At 36.1% G+C, this 20,000-nt stretch overlaps 1 protein-coding gene across 1 annotated transcript in view; it reads left to right on the top strand.

Moving 5' to 3' along the window:
• LOC136851661 (probable glutamate receptor) overlaps positions 1-7,368 on the top strand; it is a 12,627-nt gene extending 5,259 nt beyond the window's left edge. Inside the window, exons 6-9 of the mRNA XM_067126053.1 lie at positions 145-362; positions 2,460-2,611; positions 4,659-4,769; positions 5,673-7,368. Of these exons, the coding sequence (XP_066982154.1) occupies positions 145-362; positions 2,460-2,611; positions 4,659-4,769; positions 5,673-5,916 (725 nt within the window). The 3' untranslated portion in view covers positions 5,917-7,368. The remainder of the gene's footprint in view (positions 1-144; positions 363-2,459; positions 2,612-4,658; positions 4,770-5,672) is intronic.
• The last annotated feature ends 12,632 nt before the right edge of the window (positions 7,369-20,000 follow it).

The following is a 20,000-nucleotide window of genomic DNA, read 5'->3' as shown; positions in this document are numbered from 1 at the left end:
TCTCAGATTTCTACTCTGATTTTACAAATGTCTACTCCTCCTGCTCCTGCTCCTCCTCCTCCTCCTCCTCCTCCTCCTCCTCCTCCTCCTCCTCCTCCTCCTCCTCCTTTTCCCTAACTTAATGATTTACCTTTCTCATTACAGCCACGGAGAAACTTCCGAAGGGGGATGCCTGTCGCATCATCATTGTCACTTGGCTCATGGCCTCTTTCGTCTTCATGTCCTCCTACAGCGGTATTCTCACGGCTATGCTCACTGTGCCCAGAGTCAACATTCCCATCGATTCCGTCGAGGATCTGGTGGCCCAGAAAGATCTCCCTTGGCGGCTTGAAGCAGGGTCTATGATGTTCCAATATTACCAGGTAAAAAACTCTCTCTGACACACGCACATAAAACCACTGGCACCAACACTTCACTCAACAATGGCATCTTGACACTTTTCTGGCTCCATTTCATAGGCATCTAGTACTGGGCTGCATTATTATGGCTTCTTAAAAAGGGGCATTATTTTCATTAAATCATATATCTTTTTTATTTGTTAAATAGCCTTTGTCAATTATTATGATAAAATCACTCATGAAATTTTCGTACCCGAAGAAAAATCCATTAATTCTGATTGGGATCTGAATCCACATCAAGGTGAGAGAGAGAAACCTCTTACCGTCACTAAGGGCAAAAAACTTAGCTTTGAATTTCCTTGAAACTCCCAAAGAACGCTGGACATGGAACAAGTACCAACCATTACATTTCAACGAATGGCCGGATCCGGATACAGATCATCAAAGCACGGATCTTCTAGAGATTTTGAAGGTTAACCATTGACTCTGAAACCAGTCCCTCATGCACCAGTACACTTACTGGTCAAAGGAAACCCTTGCAACTTGACGCTACGGTTTTCATGATTTTTTCGGAGTATTCTAGCTGTACCCCTTTAATTGCGCTAAAACCAGGCAGTTTTCAACCTTGCAGTGCCAAGCTCTTTTTAGACAGATGCTTTAAATAAAAGTCAATTTTCAATAGCTTCTTAAGTGACTATATACAGCATTCACCTTCTGTCAGTGTTTAAAGATATGCGCATTCTCATTTATACGCAGCAGCAATAATAATAATAATAATAATAATAATAATAATAATAATAATAATAATAATAATAATAATCCTTAGTTTAATAAAAAAAAGTTTTCATAAACCTTACTTTTCTCTAGATTTTGATTAAAAAACGTATTCATGACAATATCTGTTTAATGATAGCACAGAATTATACCGTGCATCAGGTCAAGTTTTATCTTGCTAGCATAAATGCGTAAAACCTGCATTGCTAGGGACACTCAAAAAGCATCTTCATTGCAAAATCAATTCCGCTGTCGTGTCAATCTCCTACGTCATCTCCCCAAAATTGAAACTGCTTAGATTGAAGAAGGCGAAATCAAAGACAACACTCAGAAAATCCAAAGTTTCGTCACTGGTCAATTTTTTCTCTTCCTAATAGAAAGAAATAAAAGAGAAAACCTGTTAAATACAAGTCAACGGCTTACAGGTAGTTTACCTAGTACTTCATACAGTTATCCAGCGTTTGCAAGACTTTCCACTTACAGCCGTTAACTTGTTTTCAATCTGTTTGTGATATGTATGCAATAAGTTTCCGACGTGCGTTTGTGACATGTTTTACTGTACAGTGGTGTGGACGTATCCTAAGATACAGAATATCTCATCTCAGTGCGACCAAAAAATAACAAGTAAAAAATGCTATCGAGTTTTCTGTACAGCCGCTACTGCGTATAGTCAAGGCCACCGAAAATAGATCTATCTCTCGGCGGTCTCGGTATAATGCTGTATGAGCCGCGGCCCATGAAACTTTAAGGACGGCCCGGTGGTGGCCTATCCTTTATCGTTGCCAGGAGCACGAATATGGCTAACTTGAACCAGCAAATAAAATAAACTAGAGTGCTAAAGGCTGCAATTTTGTATGTTTGAGGATTGGGAGGTGGGACGACAACAGACCAATTTAGCAGCTAACCCTCAGTAGTTTTTAAGATCTGAGGGCGGACAGAAAAAGTGCGGACAGAAAAAGTGCGGACAGAATAAAGTGCGGACGGACAGACAAAGCCGGCACAATAGTTTTCTTTTACAGAAACTAAAAATAGAAAAAGTATAAACAAGCTATACCCTAGAAATGCTTAAGCAAGGAGCAAATTAACTCCTGCTTTCTGCTGACATCTGAATCAGGTGTATCGTTTGTATTTTCTGTTCCCTCATATTCATTAAATGAATTTATTTATTACCTTGTCTTATAACTTGCCTTTCTTTACTGGCTGATTTCCCTTTGGGGTCCTCTTTGGTTTACCAGTCTATTGACTCTGTCCGTAAAGGATTTTCAACTGAAGATTTAATAGGTTTAAAGAAATTAACAACTGGAATGTACATTCCGTACATTAATTTTCCTGTTAAACTCCTTGCAGGAAGCTACCGAGGGCGTGAGGAAGAAGGTATTTGATGGGCGAGAGGGACTGTTTCAAGACTGCTGGGCTGACAGAATTCCCATCTCTGAGGGGAAATTCGCAGGCATTTGTGACCTCACCACAATGAAGAAGGCAATGTCTTGGGATTTCAGGTGAGTGAAATGAGCTTATTGTGGCCGAAGAGATGATTGAACTGTTGTAATAACAATTATAACTGTTTCTACAGTTAATGACTTTATGCATATGTCATAATAGTGTATTTTCCTTCTGAGACTTCTTTGTTTAGTTCAGCCTCATATTATCCGTAGCAGTTTTGGCTGTTAGGTCATAAGTAGGTAAATAACACAGATGATTAAAAGATAACCTCCTCTCTCTCTCTCTCTCTCTCTCTCTCTCTCTCTCTCTGTGCAAACTTTATCCTAAGTTTCTTATCCAAGTCAATATTGCTTTATTATATCTTTAAGATATAAAAGTTATTTAAGATCTATATTGATTTTTAGTTACCATCTATAATTGACGCATAGGGTGTGTCTTGCCTTTAATAGTCCCTGTCTGTCAACAATGAAAATTATTTTATAACTAAAATATAAAATTAAGTCTCCTTTAATGAACTTAGCAAACAAACAAAGGCCTTGGATGGACACACATCTGCCAAGTGGCTTAGCCAATTAAATGTGATTATCTTACTAGAGTCAAAACAAATGGGTCTGCTCTAATCATTGCTATTCCTCTGCACTTCATCTCCCCCCTTTTTTTGTGTGTGTGTTTTATATCGCTTAGTCATTTGGTTGACTTTAAGAAGGTTGCTTAAAGGGTATGCACAGTGTATCTATGGAGCTTTTTATTCCTTAAGAAACATATCTGCCAAAAAAGAGGTTGGTAGCGGCATCTGTCACTGTGACATCAATTAGTAGGTGTGAATATAAAAGCAAATTAACCATGGAAATACTTGTAGGTTAACACGAACAAGACACGAGTTCGTTTGATGGCATGCTGGAGACGGAGTCTGAATCCATTTCTCTCGTTCAGAAATGATTATGTTCAAATGGTCAAGTTGTTAGAAATAAATATACATCAGCGTTTTTCTTCTTTTTTTTTGTTGGGGGGGGGGGGGAATTAGGGAAGCCGAAGGAAATGTTTGAGTTAGCTTTCGATAACTGTACTAAATTCTTTCATAAAATATGGTCTAAAAAACATTTTATACAATCTATGATATCGTAAAGACTTTAATTCTATCAATATGTTTTATAGTTATACCTACGATCAAGCCTAAGCTAAAGTACTGTATCTAATCGAACCATTATGAATGTTTGGGTGTCCATGGAAAGAACTCTTAATTAACTAATTGGGTTCCTTTCCATTTATGCACAAGCTTTGTACTGTTAATTCTATTCGTAACCTAAACCTCTATGTCCTACAAGTCTTTAGCGTCTCATTATTCAGCTGTAGGTAATACCAAGTAACTGAGAACGCATGGACCACTTACAGATATAGACACAAGTCATACATAAAGAGTTTAATCAATTGTTTATTATATTCAAAATGCATTTAATTCCTTTCTTAATTTTATATCGTGGATCTCTCTCTCTCTCTCTCTCTCTCTCTCTCTCTCTCTCTCTCTCTCTCTCTCTCTCTCGACTAATTACAATTACAGCCCAGGTCCGGCTAGATATCAGAAATGCCATATGTTACTATACTTCTGTTTTTTATTTATAAAAACTTTTTCAGTTGTGTGAATGAATGATAGCGGATCGGAAAAATGATGCAGTATGGTAAATTTTCTAACACTCTGAAAAGCTTTTAAAATGTTGCCGTTTTAACACGTGTTAGGAATGCAGAATCAATTACATACTTATAAGACTTTCGATGGATACTGGTTTTGACATCAGTCGCCAGATATGTAGCTCGACATTTTAGTTGCAGACGACATTCTCAGACCCATTTTTGCATGTTTAGTTCTTGTTTACAGTTAAAGAAGCTGTGCAGATCACTTTTCAACTGCTTTTGCACTAGAATTCTCTTCCTTTTATTTACTTACTTTTATAAAATTAACAGGTTTATTTTCCAAGACCTGGAAAAGTTTTTCCAAATATCAGTTAGTCAATTTCATCCTAAAAATGAGACTACTCTTATACATACGTTACGATTATTTCCTCAGCACATCTGTCCATATCTAACCATTTTGGGGTTTGTCCACAGCACCTCTGGTTCCTGCCACTTGTATATCTCAAGAGAGGTAGCCTACAGCAACGTCATGATCGCCTTGGCTTACAAGAGTAACTCTTCATACCAAGCTCGTGGAAATTACTGGTAAGCAAGTTGCTAGTTTTTAAAGATTCTCTTCATATTTTTGAACGGTCTAACTATGAACCTGATTGTCTGACTAAAGATAAAATGGTCCAAGACAACGATGTGTTTGCTCTTTTTTTTTTTTTTTTTTTTTTTGGTGACTGAATTATCCGACTCACAGTAATCGATCAGTCTCCAGAAAAAAACGAACACGAACAAGGGTCAGTTTTTTTTCACGGCTCCCTCCCTCAGAGAACGAGAGCCAGACCAAGACACGAATTCTTAATCGATCAAGTGAATGAACTGGCTTTGGTCAAGAGAGATCCAACACAAGATGGTCTCAATAACATAATATACTTGTTTATATCTCCATATAACATACATGTTTATATCTCCGTACTTATTAGGCAGTGATTAATTCTGCTCTCTGCATTCCTTCACTTCTGTCCTCCAGTCCTTATTTAGCCTTATTTTACCATTAATTCAGGATTCTGCTCCTTCACATTTTAACTTTAGCTAAAATCCCCTCAGGGGGTTAGCGCCTTCAGTGCACCTCAAGGGGAGCACTGCAGGCATTACTGAAGGTTGCAGCGTCCCCATGACCCCTAGATGCACTCTTTTTAGCCCTCCGGCTTCCTGTGTTCCATCTTGCTGTTCAACCACTCCAACTCCCTCTTTTCCCAGTTTCAAGTCCTGAATGGCTTTAAGTGCCTCAGTGTAAAGTAACTTTCTCTAACAAATATACATTTTTTTTTTTTTGTATTTGGAAGGTGTAATGATGAACTATTTTAGCAATACTTATTGGATGTCGATATTTATCATTATATCGAAATTCAATAAGTATTGCTAAAATAGTTCATCATTACACCTTCTAAATACAAAAAAAAAAATGTGTATTTACTCATTTATTCATCTACGATCAAGGATTCAGAGGGTGAAGGAGGCAGGACTCATCGACCTGTGGCTTAAAAGAGAAATAACGAACACTTCCCAGTGCCTCCAGCCACCATCGGCCGATCGCTCGTCCAGCGCAGGGATCAAGCTTAAATTAGAGTCCTTCATAGGAATCCTACTTGTCCTGGGAGCTGGTGAGTGGTCGGTTGCACTTCACTCTCTCAAGATCGTAGGGCTTGTAATTTTTTTTTTTTTTTATGTGTACTGCATGTAATGTTAGGATAAAACAAAGAATTATAACTGCTTACGAGCAAGAGGTAGTTATTAGATAATTATATTGGTAATATAATGATCATAATTATAGCTGGTGCCATCTGAAGGTATTATAAATTATTTTCATGTTAGGTATTATTAATTTCACCTTATTTCCTAACTTTAATCGTGTTTGGCTATGGTGTTCTGTACAACGGCTTGCAGTAAATACATGAATAGTTGAGCGCGGTAAAAGTTATGAATGCTTCACAATTGACTGAGGTATTGTATTTGAATGTGATGGAAAAATTAAGGAATACTAGACAGAGTTGCATTTTATCGATCGTAACACATTTTGTAAATTATTTGTTCATGTGGGCATTTAAAAGGAAAGAGCGGATGCAAGTGCAAGACTGTAAAATTTGAGAATAGGTCACAAATGAAAGGTGGAGCGCTTGATGTTCGTATATGATAGTACGGATTGTAAATAGTGAAGAGAAGTTACAGACTGGAGAAAAATTTGAGCGTAATGATAAAAGGAAAACATTTAGCTCGAAAGGTGGCAGAAATAAGGCAATGAGAGTAAGTATGAAAGGCACAGAATCTTATATAAATTTAGGGACATTATGGACGACGACAGAATGAGTAAACAGGAGATGCACAATGCACTGAGCCAAGAAAAGTTGCAGAATGGGTGATGAGTATTTTGGGAGGCGAAAGGTGCAGTATGAAAAAGTTTGTAAGACAAGTTCTTCTTTTAGGATGCAAAGTATGCATGCTGTATGTGATTAAAAAAGAAAGGTAGATGTTACTGAGAACAACTGTCTGCACAGTCTACACATAGTCAGGAAGGGTTAAAGGGGGGATATAATCTGAACAGGCTGAATTTTCAGTTGAAAAGTTGGCTTAAGTGAAAAGGTGGGTAAAATTATTTTGAAATGGTTTATCAGTAAAAAGAGAATAGTAGATGACAGGTAGGGAAAAATGGTGCCCATCGTGAAAGTCATAGCAGAAGTTTTGGAATGAAAAAGTTTTTGATATCAACGGAGAGCAAGAGCGCCAGCAAGATGGTAGTTGATAACGCAAGTTTACGCAAGAAACAATAATTTCTGTGTCAGTTTCCAAAGCAGCCCTGAGGTTATGGAAATTTTAGACAGTTTTTGTGTTTTTCTTTTGGCCACCCCCGCTTAAGAGAACTAATTCATTTTCGCATACATTACGATGTGTGTCCTATGGAAATTGTAAATGCAAAACTGTTTCTCTTCACAGGCCTCACCGTCGGATTTTTGGCGTTTATATTGGAGATCACCTTTAACCGTGTTTTCAACTGATTTCGAGATGACGATTGTACTGTATACGATGCAGAGCCCTGCAATGTATAATCCTTTATCTAAGAAACATTCATAAGTAATAGCTGAACTCAGTAATAAGCGAATGACTTTGCTGTCTTTCCGCAATGTATTTGATTCAGAGTAAATATGTTAAGCTGATGTAGAAAAAAGAAAATAAAGTTATAAGCAGGATATAAGCTTGTAATGCTTTGCTACCTTGCTTAGTTAGTCGTCATCATAAAGCAACGCATTTTGGATATTGCCGTTATTAGATCGCAGGAAGAATCAGTGTATTTTAAGAGCTGTATAAGAAATGAAGCATTGAGCCTCAGCTTAAATGAGATCAGATTTCACAACATATTCTTGCTATCCTTTAAGAAAATGTTAGCTTCAAGTCTTTTATTAAAATGCTACCGGTTTAAGACTAAAATATATATATTTATTGAACACGAGGGAATACGTTACTATTTCAAATCTAGGAGCCAATGGATATTAATATCCATAAAAAAGTTTTGTTTTATTAATATTGATTGTTGGCATCCATCGTTTGACAACAATTTAAAATTCATAGTTTTAAATTCTGTTCAAATCTAAGAGAGAGGACAGGCATTTTTACAGCTTTCAACTGTTGCCCATCAAAATGAGAAACAACATGAACAAAAATTTAACAAAAGCACAACGTCTGAAGCGGCACCTAAAAATACCAAAAGTTGCCTACTGAAGGTCGTAAGTCCACTGGCACTATCATTTAAAGTCCTAGTTTCTCAGAAATCTTGAAACTTTCCAGGAAAATCCCTTTTTACTATCGGCCTGTCCGTTAAGGAACAGTTGCATATCCAATAAGAAAAACAAAAGCCTTTTAGAATTCTTGAATTCTGCTAACTACACTTAAAAAAATTTTAATTTTTACTCTTTGGGAAATTCAAAACTGGTTTTGGCCAAAATTCAATCATCCAGGCCTTTTGAATTTTCAAAATAATTAGCCTAATCAACAAATGAAATTCAAAATCGAAAACCCAACGATGCTCACTTTCTACACTATGATAGCAATGGCCGTATAGAATGAATGTGAACTTCTGAATTTATCTTGGTCACATATAAAGTATATTGGAAAAAGATTTACGTCAGTTCAGTAACGATTTTTCCAAACCAGAAAACATTTTTATCCTTTCGTTTTATCTTTTTTGATGTGTATGGAAAGTGTGTTGGGGAAAGTAATATGAGGGAGAACAATGTAACTGAACACTGCTCGGGATTAGAAAAAAAAAAAAAATCTGCAGTCAAGGAAAACTGTCACTTTCATACAGAATCGCTAAAATCATGTTATGAATGTCATATATTCAATTTTATGTATTGAAACACTCCTATGTACTCGTATGGTTGTTGTAAGAAGCAAAGTACTAATAGTAAAAGTAATGTACTATAACATAATAAAATTTAATGATGGAAAATGTCTAGTCTACTATGAGGAAGATTTAAACGCAATTCATGCTGTTATGCATGTAATACCGTTCCACCAAGTTAAGATTAGATCTCCCTATAGTCTACTTTGTTAGCTTCTAATTAATGACGATGTATGTTGGATATACCTAAGGTGAGGTAAGAAACTTTACTGTATGTCTGTTATAAAACGCAAAGTGACTCTGAGGTATTTTGGCATCTATACTGAAAGTTAATTCGAAAACCAATGCGTTCGTCAAAGTTGCTTGCGTAGAAAATGAAGAACAACAAATAAGTGTTAGGCCTATAGTGGACTTATCTGTGCAATATATCCTGGTGCAATTACTTACTGTATGCTATGTTCTGGACCTAACCTGAAATGAAAGGGTAGTATCCAGTAATAAAAACTTATTTCTTTGTAAACTTTGCAGTTATTGTTTAGTACAGCTGAAGAGGACCTTAGTGAAGGTCGAAAGCTCCTATTTTATAATTACTAAAACTTGGTTTTATGCAGTGGCTTTTTCTTAATCAAAATATTGTTACTGTTGTTGTTATCGGAATCACAGTTACTTTTTGTCGAAACTATTGAGAATTGTAAAGAATATATCTATCTAGTTTCAGGTTTTTCATCCGGTTTTGGCTTGAAATTTTTCTCATGTTTGACTACAACTATTTCTGCACGTCGGTTTAGAGGAGACTATCAAAATCTTTTATCAAAGACTAGGATCGATAACCCAAATCGTCTACCTGTGTTCGTTATCCCTACGCGGTGGCTTTTTCAAAAGTTTCATTTACACATCAACTGATATTGTTTTATTTTTTTATTCTTCTCGTGCTTAATAGCATTGATGTTATCAGTAATTAATTCATATCTGTGTATTCTACGGCAAATTATAAAGATGAAAAGGTACAGTCATTATATCTTTCAATAAATAGGTGAAACTGCCCTATGAAAGAAACCACGATTCGTGCCTTGTTCATAATAGAGATGTCACGTGATAACAACGACCTTCGAATTATTGACTTTTGGGTAAAACGTTAACGAATTTTAGCTCTGTGAAATGAACCACAAGATATTTAATAAAATAACTAATATAAAAAACTTTAATAACTAGTAATTAATAACGATGATAATAACAGCAAACAACGCCATAAGCCATTCAAATTTATGTGCAAATCGCCGCGGAGCCTCGGACTGGACGAGCACCAAGGGCCGGCCAGCCCGCCGAGTGAAGGATGGTATGGGTAATCCGCTTTGACATTTATGGCCTCGCGAGACGCAATTTTGACCTCTATCGGCTGCCCATACAGTCGAAGATACCTTGCCATACCTGTGCCTGACACGGGATTCTGCCCCCCAAAGCGGACTGGCCGTAAAGCCCAAAATGGCCCTGCAACCCGACCATAAGGTCGAAATTGGCGCGATCGCACGTTCATAAGGGCGAAAGTCGCCCGTCGAAGGAGCCTCCCCGCCGAGAGAACATGACTTTAATGACTTTAGAACAATAGAAAGGCGTCGGGGCGTAAAAGGATAATTATAGGGTTTGGACGGTTTACTAATCGGATCTGTCAGCACCTTCTTAGCCCGAAGAATTTATGGAAGTTTCGAGCTGAAGGTCACAGTAGACGACGGAGAGCGAGGGACCGGAGAAAGAAGCCTAACGGTACATCCCCATGTTCTGTCTCGAGTCCGTACCTTCTGGGAGGAACCGCGCAACCTTTCTCCCGCGTTGTTTACCTGTGGTGCCTTCTTCTTCTTGCACTCCGCTTAGTGGAGAGAGGGTTCGGCTTCAACAAATCTTTGTAGTTTTTGGATGTGTGGCCCTTCTTTTCCTTTGATAAATTTCATCGCCATTTCTTTCTTTCGAAATATTTTAAATGGAAATTTGTTTCATTTATATTTGTTCAGTTGTCTGCAGGTAATTTATATTATTTGTAATGTTATTGGTCCTAGATTCCAATTCAGTTTAGCTTTTCATCTAGTGGGAGGGAGAATATCTGATGAGGGATTGCTGCACCCAAATCCTTCAGATGGAGAGAGAGAGAGAGAGAGAGAGAGAGAGAGAGAGAGAGAGAGAGAGAGAGAGAGAGAGAGAGAGTTGCAGAGCTATCTATGAGATGTCAATGGAGGCTCTTCAATCATACCTTATCCGTTACAAGGAAGTCGTACGGCCCTTGCCTACTCAAGAGCAAAATGAATGATGCACATGCTCTTTATGGTTTGAGTAATTTAAAAAAAATTTCTGCGCCATCATTGCCAATAAAAATCATCAAGACAACCATGTTCAGCATGACCATTGTAGACGTACGCAGTCCATATATCTGCTGTAACTTGAAATAATGGTTATGTCCGTAGTAATTGTGAAAATAGTATTTTTCCTGTAATAATAATAATAATAATAATAATAATAATAATAATAATAATAATAATAATAATAATAATATTAATAATATAATAATAATAATCTTTATGAAATTTAGTTCAGTTAATGGCCATATGCAAATACACAAGAGGGATATAATACAGTACGAAAACAAATAATACGTAGATTGAAATAACGAATTTAAGCAGTTCATGATCAGTTAATAATAAAATAATTGTTAATAATAATAATAATAATAATAATAATAATAATAATAATAATAATAATAAAGCGTTTGCCATAGAACTCATTCGAGAGACACTACAATTAAGATACCATTCTATTCCAATGAGGCTTGTTTAAAAGACGGTCTTCTTCCGAGATATTTAAAACCCACCGATACAGACAAAAAAATCGACCTTACGATCTACTCCAGCAGATCTCAAGGAGCACGAAAATCTTAGACGGCGACAACGACCATTGCCGCCTCCGATGTAAGGAGGCCCTCGCCATCCTCCGACGGGAACTGTCTGTGAATGTTGCCCGGGATACCTTTCTCCACTACCATCGTCAGGAGAACGGCAAGGGGCCCCCCTGGGATAACAATTCAGCCGCCCGCTACTTCAGACAGCGCGCCCTACGACCAGAAGTCCCGGGACCTGCCGTCAGCCAATCAACGCCTACGTCTGTCCTGGATGAGTCATTCCGCTTCCAGGCGGTAGCAAGAGCTCACCCCCCCCACCCCCACCTCCCAGTTTTGACAACCAATCAAAAATCGCCAAAATAAAATAATAATAATAATAATAATATAATAATAATAATAATGCATTTTTCAGTTTCAGTCAGGTTATAGCTGAATAGGCATGTTAGAAAACATGGAAAGCTTCTCTTATTATAATTACATATATACACATGTATATACAGTACATATGTATATACAACTGTGGATCTTTTAACCATAACAAAAAAAAAAAAGCACGACACAGTGTTCTGTTTGCGACTAAATCTTTCTTTTTTACATGCTTGACCCCTGCGTCCGTTTGTGTCAAAACTTGTAACTCAATTTTTGACCTGTTCTCTTCGTCCGATGGACTTGAAATTTTTATCTATTTCTGTTTTTTATTGCTTAAAATGAATCTCCATACTGCCTTATTATATAGGCCTGAGTTTAAATAAAGTTATCAATATAGCATTATTGTAAACCCTAGTAAATGAATTATACTGATTGAAGAATATTATTATGTTTAGCTTCTTCAGCTGATTCGCTTTACCTTTTAAAAATCCCACCCACGTCGTTAATATCTGTCTCCTTCTATGCAATATATTTTGCAAAGAAGTGTGGCTGCCAGATCCACACCTTTGCCCCCTCATCGTATGTTCATAAAAGAACCAAAATGCCAAGCAACTATCTAAATTTCCTCTACAATGGCTTTAAGGCCAATAGAGACAAATCGATTCAAATAAAAGTAGGAAGCATTGAACAAAGCTGAAAATGACTTTTATTTATTTATTTATCTATTAATTTGTTAATTTATCTGTTTATTCTAATAATTGATCTCCTCTTTCTGTATTTCCCTTTACCTTTTATTACTTCTTTCGAATGAACACCACATTCTTTGGAAGCTTGAATATCAAGTCAATTGACCCTTGTGGACTTGTTCCATATGAATAGGTTCATCTTCTGAATAATAATAATAATAATAATAATAATAATAATAATAATAATAATAATAATAATCATGTTTGTTAAACAAAATGGCATTTTTCAGTAGCATTTATTTTATATAGTAAGCGCTCAATTCGTCTTATCAACTGTTTTCTTGCGCTGGAATGGTTGCAAGAAAAACAATTGACAAAGACTGAATTGAGCGTTTACTTATATAAAAATAAATGCTGTTGAAACTGCCATTTTGTGTAACAAAACCTGTATTAAAGAAGATCTTTTTCCTAATAATAATAATAATAATAATAATAATAATAATAATAATAATAATAATAATAATAATAATAATACTGCTTTCTTTCTCAAGCAGAGATATGCTAAAGAACTTTGCAAGAGCCAGAGAAGAAAGAGTTTCATATTACACAGCGAAAGACAGGTGTCACGCAATAAAGTGCTTCATTTTACCAAATCACAATGTGACCCACCAACCAAATCAAGATACTTCAGAGAAATATGTTTTGAATTGCTAGTGATGAAGTTCTAAATTTATGCAATTTCATTCATTACGGTCATAAATTTACTTAAGTAATTATGATTATTTACAATGGTATCCAGATAAATTTTTTTTTTTTTATATTTGGAATTCTTGATATTTGTCAACAAATATTATCTTTAGGCAGAAAATCAACACTAATTTGCTCGGAAGGAGTCAGTTATAATAACTTTTCCTCAGAATTTTCAGTTTCGAAAATTTCTTAAAGTAAAGACTTTTTTTTTGGGGTGGGAGGAATTTGCTTAAGTTAATGAAATACTGATTTATGTAAAGTTCTTCCTATTCAAATATAGATGCGCTTGCGATATCGAATTTCACCAACAGCTGGCTGGTCCCAGAAGGGTCCTTCTGTGCCTAACCAAGTTCATGGAGATCCATAGGATTCTTGCATTACAGCTGATTAGGTTGTCTCTCATTCTCAGTCTTGGGCAGTGTGATATTATCAGTCATTGTCCACCGTGATTATCAATGGTACTAAAACTGATTCCAAATGAATGTTGATCTCGTCCTTATTTTCAGCTTTAGTGTCTCAATGTTGTGCCAGTCCATGCTTATTGTAGATGATCATATTACTGTATTATAATAGTGTGATTTACTTCAGTATTTGTGTTTATACTATGTTTATATAATCATAATATAGGTTGTTTTTATTTTTGTTTCTTCATACTTGTTCTGATTAGTACTGTTATGAGTCAAAAACAGTGATCAATTTAGTGACGAATATCCCTGCTTTTCTAAAGCTGATAAAGTAGAAACACAGAATGGACTTCCAGTAACTTTATTAATAGATAGGATGAAGAATGCCACTTGGCAAACTCAGGATATTAATTACTTGTACATCATATAACGTATATGACTACTAAAGAGTGTACTATCTTTGAAAGAGCCGTTTCTGTACTGCAGAGAGTGAATGTGAAAACACCCAATAAAATCTTTGCAAGGCACCTGCTGGATACATGGTGATAACAACTATGAAAATCTTTTAGGTGAATCTTTATGAGAACTGTGCCAGCTCAGTAAAGATTAAGTTCACAGCAGTAACTGCTGAGCAGCGTCGTGAAGAATCAGTCACGATGCTTCCCTTCCTGGTATGTCCTCGCCATTCATCTTACAATGGCTCCTCGAGAAACACACTTTAATTGCGGAGCTTTGTCTCTAGCCCTATGAAAGAATTTAACAAATTACTTAGGCTTCAAGGCAGAATTAATAGACACCCATTTAAGGTCATTATTGGTGTTGGTGTTTCATCGGAGGTAAATGAACAAGTTACTGACAGCGAGAACCTGAAGGAATATATCACATATTTAAACAATATTACAGCCCCTATTTACTATAGATATGACAAGCAATAGAAATTTCTTGACAACTTCAATAACTCTCAGTGGACTGAAATCCACTTTAAGAACTCCCACTTTACTCAGAGCGCACGGTACCTGATTATTCAGACAAGAATCAACCTTTGTTGAATAACTAAATATTTTCTTTGAACCCTAGATGAAACAGCAATGGCAGCAGTCAGTCTAACTAAAGAAAACTTGTGAATGCCCCACCAAGTTCAAATTTAATGGAGACCTACCCTGAGCAGGTGAATATTACGCATCAGACGTGGCCATCTCTAAACCAGGGTGGCTTGTCGGGTACATTCGTGTCAAAACTTTTGCAGGGTAGTTGAACTACGCTACCCAGCTACAGAGAAAGCAACTACACCCTTCTTAGAAGCAATGTGCATATGTACTCACATTTTAACGAAGAAAATAAAGTTAATTTGATAACCAGTTAGCTTTCTTTTTCATTTTAAACAAGAGAAGACAGACCAAGATAAAGAACAATAAAATCGAAGAAAGAAGGATGGAACTAGCATCGTTTACTTACACTCTACAGTGCCATCCTGGTAATGGAAATGTGACTTCTGATGCGCTGACTAGAGTTTTTACTGGTCTACTCTTTCCACAGGTGATTGCCATCGTGGAGCAACCAGACTTTTGTGTGAAATCACAGGATCTCCTGCTAATAACAGAAGATGTGAAAAAATATGTTCATCTTACATAATCTGCACAGAATGGAAGCCATAGTTCTGTCATCTATCAAAAATAAGTATTAAGGCTATAGAGCTCACAAAATGGAAAATCATGGATTTCCAATAACATTCCCCAACAATTCTTCGTGATTTTTATATACTGACTATTGCTGATGAATTCACGTTTCCATTTTCCAGTTTTGTGCCTAAACTTATAAACATCTACCATGATTAATGTCTAGAATCAACATTTAATCTTTGTGAGACGTTTAGCTTTATCCACATAGATCAAGGCTCTTCTTACTTATTATAGGAGTTTATAACATTTTATTGTAGACATGCATAGCAACTGGCCGAAAAACAAAATATCATCTAGTAGGAAATAGCAGGTAGAATGTCACAATGCCATAAAATGAAAGGTTTTTCATCTAGCTCGGAAATCGCATTGTCTAGAAAAGGAAAATGGGGAACAGGTACCCCCAGAAGCAACACATTCAGAAATGTTTCTTTGGGTGTCCTAGGTGCTCATTGTATTTCTTTGAATCATGGCTATTAACCCCTGTCTGTGTTTTATTTCACTGGCTTTTGGTCCAGTGTTCAATAGATGGAAAACATCGATGAGAACTTGGAGTAAGCCAATATCAAGTACTGAGTTGGATGTGAATTTGCACTTTTAGTTCATGATTTGGCCCCATGTCCAACCTGTCCATCAGCTTCTAGGGAGCTGTAGGATATTGAATCTCATAGTGAATATGTACCTTTCCCAGTTCTGGAATCCCATGGAGAATTAATTTTTTTTTAATGTACACTATGTTCAAGAGGGTAAGATACCATGTATAATCCCAACTTTGGAAAGCACAACTTCTCCAGTAGTATGGGATTTGCCTATGTGTACAGACTCCCACATCATTTTGGCTGTGATTGATGGATTATGTGTCTTCTGGATGTTTAAACATGTTACTCTGTATTTGAATTCTTTTGGATATTGTTTTTTGACGGATTAAAACTGCCAAACAATTATTTTATATGATTCACACTATTGTCTGAAGTAAACATTACTTATTTTGCTTTAAATTTTATAAATATCTGCAGAAAACATAAAATTGAGTATAGAGTTAATAAGATGGTTTTAGTTAGAACTTCTTTGTATAGGCTGTACTGCACTTTTCATAGTACAGGTAAGGTTTTTTAATGAAGGGTTAATCTGAAAAGATAAGAAGTCAGCGTGGCCAATAAAACATAATTACTACTGTTAAAAGGCATGATAGAGAGTAAGGATAATAAGATGATAGTCAGAGTATTAATGTATTTACTCTTCTTCAGAAGAGTATTTACTGATGTTGAAGCTAATGGGATCAGTAACTCTATGCCCACATCTAGCCAATCCCTGGTTAAGAGACTAAGACTCTCCTGAATGGGAGCAGTAGATCTAAATTTTTAAAGCTGGTAGAACTTGGTAATCTTGCAAACATGCTCTTAAACAGTTGAGGGATAATTACCAGTGGTAAGATCAGGTTAAAGAGACCGGAGGGTACTGGACAACCTCGTCTATAAAATCCTATCAGGGATGCCATCAGAATCGTAACTGCTGAAATGAGGAGCTCTCACAAGCTACAGCTGAACTGGCACACTGGGTAAGAAGAAAACAACGATCCAATGAAAGTGGTTTTCTCAAGAGGGAAAGCTGTAGGTCACAAACAGATATATGAAAGAGGAGGAAAGACTCCGCAGAGATTTTGAAGATATCTTGGGCTAAATTGAAGAGAACAGTGATATTGGAAGATGAAGCTCGGTTATTAAACCCTCTTTGCAATGCTTTTGGGCAGCATAGAAAACAGCAAATTACAAAGCCAAGCCTTTATAGCGGTTTCTTCAAATTTGCTGCGTTGTCTCTTTAAAAAGTCCCACATTTTAGTGTATTCTATTTCACTATCGGTCTCAAAATGCAGGAATATTAATTGCTGATATAATGGAGTTTAAAAACCTCTGGTACATTAAGTATTTCAACTCTTCAGTTATGCTAAGGATAATGTAGCACTATTTAATGTAGCGTGTCTTTTAGCCTTGCTGCCATATCTGTTTAATCCTCTGCTAAAGGACCACCACATACCTCATTCATTCACATTGTCACCTCCAAGCTACATATAAACAAATAAGTAATGCGTTATTCATCCCTAGTCAAAGAAAATTGTCCTGAGTGTGCTGAGATATTTAACGAGGGAAAAAGAATCGCGGGCCACTACTTGATGTATATAAATCAACTGTAATATTATGTTTACATGTCTGCAAATAAAAATAAACTGTATGATTATATGTTCGTAAACAAACTATAATAACAGTGAATAAGGAATGGAACAAGTTTCTCTCTCTCTCTCTCTCTCTCTCTCTCTCTCTCTCTCTCTCTCTCTCTCTCTCTCTCTCTCTCCAAAAGTAAAATATTTAAGGGAAATGGACGGCTATGTGCTGGATTGGTAAAGAAAAAATTGGAGGTAGATAATAGACTATATAAGAACAAAAATAAAGACCAAGAAAAAAACGGGTTTAGATAATTAACTAGAAATAAGTAATAACAAAAAAAAAAAACGCCAGTATGAAACAAAATATATTTCCTGACTGATGTGAGTCTCCTCAGCCAAACGTGTACAGTTATCACTTCAACACTAAAAGTGAATGTGTGTGTGCATGTGCTCACAGTGTTGTAAAAATGTATCGCACATGTAACATATCTTTGGAAGACAAATAGAACATATAGATTTTATTGTTGTCAGTTGCGTGGACTATAAAGGGTATGACAAGCAGGTAAACAGAACTGGATTAGCATTTCTCGAGAGATTAAAGAGTTGAACTTTGTTTGTGAAGATACATCGAATTTGAGAAAACCGCCAATAGCCTACGGCTCGGCATTGATAGAAATCCTTGAAGAGCGAGAGAACAAGATTGATCAAGTCATAGACTTTATTGGGATATTTTTCCGTCTTGTATTATCAAAATTTGCTTTTCCTTACGGGGCCATGACTACCATTCAAGAGTACGACAATGTTGTGATTTCACTTAGGCCTAGGCCTATGAGGGTAAGATCATCTAGGCAGAGATTGTATCTAATTTTACCGTGAACAATGTTAGGTTTTATAAAACCAAATGATTGTCATCATCCTCCCAGAATCACATCATGCTCCAGTATTTTGCAAACAAGAAGGTTATCTGTATTTTAATTTGAATTCGAATAGTTGTAAGACAATTTAGGATAGTTTGTGCTACAAAATAAGTACATCAGTTTTCACCTACGGGAACAGCGTTCGGTTATAATAGAAAACCATTTATTTTTATTAAATGGGTAACCCTAGTATTTATTATATATATTCGATAAATTTTTACTTTAATACCACAACTATTCTCATGAACGCCGTGTTTAGTGCCGGCCCTATGGGAATGAATTCTAAAAATTAAACACAAGACTATAAATGTCTTGGTAACAGACTTTAGTATCGATTTGTGGTACTAATGCATAATATTACTTATTTTTCTTTCTTGAATAGGCATAGATCATGTCTTTATGATTCGTTTACTTATAACTGAGATACAGAATATTTCAAATATATCCCCGTGAGTAGCTTTTCATGAATATAAAATAAAAATACCAGCCATACAAAATTCCACTTCCCTCTCTTGTACTAAAACAGACACCTACTTCTGTTTTTATCCTTTATTTCTTTCATCATTCCATCCATAATATGGGGTAACAACGTAGCCATAATGCACTCTACTAAGAAGCTGTGCGCTTGATATCAACCAATCACTATGCTTATCATGAAGCTTCTAAAAATCTTGAAAATTTCACCATCAGCATTCATTATCAGTACATGAAGTATTGCATCTATCAATCCTATCGTTATCTTTCTCTGATTCCATATAGACTCCATACAGATTTTCCCTTTGCTCTCAAAACAATAGTTTCATAACACCCTTAATCGAAGCAACCTCTGTACTGTCTCACCCTCACTACTCTTCCCCTTTCAGTAGGTCTGTTGTGTTCTCCTTTAACCAGTTTAACTATTAATGTATACATTCCCTGATATTTAAATGTTTAAAGATATAACATTAAGAAAAATGACAAGAGAAGCAAGTATATGGGTTTAGATGCACAAGCAGTTGGTGGCAGTGAAATGAAACTGCAGAGACTGGTGAATAAGTCTGAGCATGTTGGTAAGGGAAAAAATGCTTGAGGTTAATGGAAGAAACAATGAAATTTTGATGGTAAACGGAACTCAGAATATCTAACTATGAGTATTCGGATGGATAGTTTAAGAATAGAACAATTTAATTCTATGGGTATTTGAAAATTAATGAGCTGATACTGACAGCAGAAGAAAATCAGTTAAATTACAGAATATATGATGAAAAAAATATGAAAAAGCACAGGCTAAAGGGTGTGAAAGGACTGGTGAGCCATCTGTTTCTTCCAGAGGTGAAGTAAGAATATTGAATGAAAATAAATAAGAATTAAAAGTCGTGGAAACTGTTGAGATGAAATGTTTGATAATAAGGAGGTTTGAACCGGCAAGGAATGAAGATATAACGATGTGCTGACACATAAACATAGCTTCTGGTTGGTCGGTTACAAGGTAAGCAAAATTCAGATGTGTTGGGAGAAAGAAGAGAGACCGAGAGCCTGTTCGTTAAGTAGATCCGAAAATGTTTTCAAACAGAAAATGAGTTACAGTGAAAGACTGAGGTATATG

Source organism: Macrobrachium rosenbergii, chromosome 3, assembly GCF_040412425.1.
Source record: "Macrobrachium rosenbergii isolate ZJJX-2024 chromosome 3, ASM4041242v1, whole genome shotgun sequence".
Classification (NCBI taxonomy): Eukaryota; Metazoa; Arthropoda; class Malacostraca; order Decapoda; family Palaemonidae; genus Macrobrachium; species Macrobrachium rosenbergii.
The sequence above is the reverse complement of the archived record's forward strand: the minus strand, read 5'-3'. Positions and strand labels throughout refer to the sequence as shown.